The sequence below is a fragment of the Pterocles gutturalis genome, unplaced genomic scaffold (genome assembly GCF_000699245.1).
Source record: "Pterocles gutturalis isolate BGI_N339 unplaced genomic scaffold, ASM69924v1 scaffold1123, whole genome shotgun sequence".
Lineage (NCBI taxonomy): Eukaryota > Metazoa > Chordata > Aves > Pterocliformes > Pteroclidae > Pterocles > Pterocles gutturalis.
The window spans coordinates 264-3,651 of record NW_010117633.1 but is presented as its reverse complement, the minus strand read 5'-3'; the positions used below and the strand labels follow the sequence as shown (position 1 = coordinate 3,651).

The 3,388-nt window shown below is 47.0% G+C and overlaps 1 protein-coding gene across 1 annotated transcript in view; it reads right to left on the bottom strand.

Moving 5' to 3' along the window:
• Positions 1-3,015: 3,015 nt before the first annotated feature.
• The window catches only part of PRNP (prion protein), a gene marked incomplete at its 5' end in the record, with an annotated part of 632 nt that continues 259 nt past the window's right edge, over positions 3,016-3,388 (bottom strand). The window contains 1 exon segment of the mRNA XM_010075827.1: positions 3,016-3,388. This exon segment is cut by the window's right edge and continues 25 nt beyond it. Coding sequence (XP_010074129.1) covers positions 3,016-3,388 — 373 coding nt within the window.

The following is a 3,388-nucleotide window of genomic DNA, read 5'->3' as shown; positions in this document are numbered from 1 at the left end:
TCATTTGTGTGGTTTTTGGGGTTTTTTTCCCCCCCTTTTTTTTTTTTTTTTTCCTTCTCTTGGGGAGTGTCCCTCTGGAGGGGGGAGAGTTTCCTCTTTGTTGTTTTTTTTTCTTTCTTTCTTTTGGTTTTTTTCCCCCCATCTTTTGGGGTGGGGTGTTCCTCCTTTTGAGGGGGGTCCTTCTTTGCTGGTTTTTTTTTCCCCTTTGCCTTTTTTTTCCCCCCTCCTTTATTGGTTGGGGTTTTTTCCCTTCTTTTTTTTCCCCACCTTTTTTGTTGTGTTTTTTTCTTTCCTTTTTTTCCCCTTCTTGTCTGGTTTTTCCCCTCCTACCGCTGGGCTGCAGCTTGCCTGTGCAAAGTCCATGAGGGGAAGGATCCTCCCAGCCCATCCCTGAAGGACCACATCCTCCCTGCTGCCTCTTTCTCTTGTATTTTAACTTTGAAACCCCTCTCATTTTACCTTGAAAAAAATCTTTATGAATAAGCCGGGTGGATAAACCTCCCCATGGCCAAGCAGCGGCTGGAGGGATGCTGAGAACAGACCCCATAACCTCACGGGGGCTTTTTATCCCCCAAATCCTCCTTTCCATCACTTTATTTTTTTTAATATCTTTTTGCACTGGGAAGATGTGCAGGGTGGGATCCTGACATTTTATTTTCCTTATTTTTTGGAAACTCCCTCCCAATACTAAACCCCTCCTGCCAGCTATTTTTTTGCCCCCCTCCCCATTTGCTGCCCCACTTACCGATACTCAGGAATAACATGGTGATGCCCAGTAGCCAACTTCAAGCAAACAAGCTCTTATTTTGCTCTTTCAAGCAAAAAAAGCTTTTATTTTGCTCTTTCCAAGCGCTTACGGGAGCTCAGGATCCCTGTTATGGAACTCTTAAGGTCTCCTCTTTGGGAGCAAGCTGCTTGCACGCAGGAATAATATTTTCTTTATTTTTTTTAAATTTTTCTGCCAAAAGTATGCAAAAGCGTCACAGCTAGGGTTTACCTGGAGCATCACCTAAAAACCAAATTCTTTAGCATCCTTCTGGGCGAGGGTGCGATAAATCACATCCTGCGTAGGCTCAAACCAAACTGGTCCGAGCCTTGGTCTTGAGCTTAAAATTAAAGCATCAGTTGGGTCTTTCATTTTTTTTTCATTTGTAATTTTTAATCCTTGATGCAGTCTAAGTGATCTAATGGTGATGCTGGGTTAGGTCCCGGGGAGATTTGGATTTCTGGCAACATTAAGCAGGGCTTGGGGCTTCATGTGGAGTTAGTTGGGCTTAACGTCACTGGAACAGCAAATGTAGAAACTTTTTTATTAGACAGAAAGTCGTTGGAGTAAGTACAAGGGAGAAATAAATGGGTGTTGACTTTCTATGGGGAGAAGAAATCCCTGGTCCCAAGGAGTGCATTGGTTTTATCAGAAAATACTTGTGGGCTGGCAGCAATGCCGTTAGTGGGAGAAGGGGTTAACTGAAAATTGTGGGGTTTCGGCCAAATTTCATGCTGAAAGGGAACAAAGGCTCCCACAGGCTGGGGAGGCAGGGACAGCCCGGGAGTGAAAAATGCCGCTTCTGTCCGCGGCGCCGCGGGGCTGGGGAAGAGCTGTTTGCACGAAGGAGGCGGACGTGCGGCTCGGCTTGATCCGTTTTAATTTGTACCAGACGTCGAACATTTAGAAAAGTCTCAGAATGGCAATTTTTTTTGTGTGCATGCACCGTTAACGGATTTACAAAACATTCGCGTATCACAAAGTACGGGGTACCTCAAAGCCCTGCTTTTCCCGTGAATACCCTGAAAGATTTCTCTTCTCTCTCTTTTTAGTATTTTTTATATATATATAGATATATATGTCTTCACTTAGCTTACACCGATGCAAAAAAAATCATTTAAAGGACGGTGTCATTCAGTGCCTTGCAAAAAAAAAAAAAAATACACGAGAGATACTCAATATAACTCGGGGCGACAAGCGCAACTTTCTGGCTGCTCCAGGTTCAAGGCAACCCAGCATCGCCCCAAACACGAGAAGCAAGAATTTCACCCACCGCTTCCACAAATTATTTGCAAAAAGTGTGGGGGGGTTGGAGCATCTCCCGTCCCTCAAACTTGGTTTTCCTGATGCTGTTTGCCGGAATGATCTCATTTCGCGGATTTAAGGCTCTTACTACGTGCTTGACCCCCCCGAGCATCCTTTTTTGTTGTGTTATAAAGTCCTTTAGGTCAAGGTGCCAAAGTGTGTGCGTGACATGTCACCTCTAGTGCATCCAAAATAGGTTTTTCTTGAGCTGTCACACCAAGTGTTGCCATTTTAGGGTGGTTTTGGGGTCATTCAGAAGCGCTTTTTGCCTTTAGACAAGAAAGCCAGGATGCTCAACCAAAAGCCAAGCAATATGGTGGGTTAATTGAAACCCACCCATTTAAAAAAAAAAAAAAGAAGAAGAAAAATCACTTTATTTTTGTGTCTTGCTGCAGGAGGTCTTTGCAGCATGCAAGGTGCGGAGTGGGTGGGTCCGTATGTACAGGAGGAAGGGTGGGGTTGGGGCTGAAAGGGTTAAAATGGCAACCTGGCAGCTTGTAGGGTGAAAAAAAAATAATGTGACACTCCAAAAACCCCAATGGGGTGTGTAGGTGCCGGGGCGAGGGTTTTGGTGGTTAGGCTTGACCTAACGACAGGGGTTTGGTAAAACCCAGCTCATTAGCAAAGAGGATCTTCGGAAACGCTCTTTGGGGATGCCAAGGACTGGGTGAGCTCCATCTTTGCCCGTGGCCCCAAGGAGGAAGAGGAGGAGGTGGTGAAGACCATTTTTTTGGGCATCCAGCTCCATCACTGTCCTGCCACGCCGGGGATGTTTTTGGGGTGGAAAAGGAAAATTTTCATCCTGTTGCCTAAACTGGAGGCGATGGGGAACATCAGTGCCCGTCCACCCCAAGGACTCTTCACCAAAGACAACCTCAAGCAAGAATGATGGGATTTGGGGGTCCCCATGGGGACACAGGTGAAGCCACAGGATTTGGGGTGCCTCAGTGGATGGCTAAGAGGGTGAGGAGGAGGATGGCGGCGAGAGAAGCGTCGGCGAGGTGCAGCCGGATACCGGAGGCCAGGCGGTACTCGTGGTACTGCTGGACGCACATCTCCCGGATCACCTTGGTCACCACCTTGGTTTCCAGCTCCGTCTCCGTTTGGTTGGTCGCCGGAGAAGCTTCCGAGGTATTTTTCTTAGCAGCGGGTCCGATGTTGTATTCGGTCACGGTGATGTTAAAACAATCGGCGACGAAGACATCCTGTGAGACGGGGTGGCTGTAATCCCGGTAATAAACCTGGTTGGGGTAACGCGCCGAATTTTCATTCCACCAGCGGTATTCATCGGGGCTGTCGAAGCGATAATGCATCCCG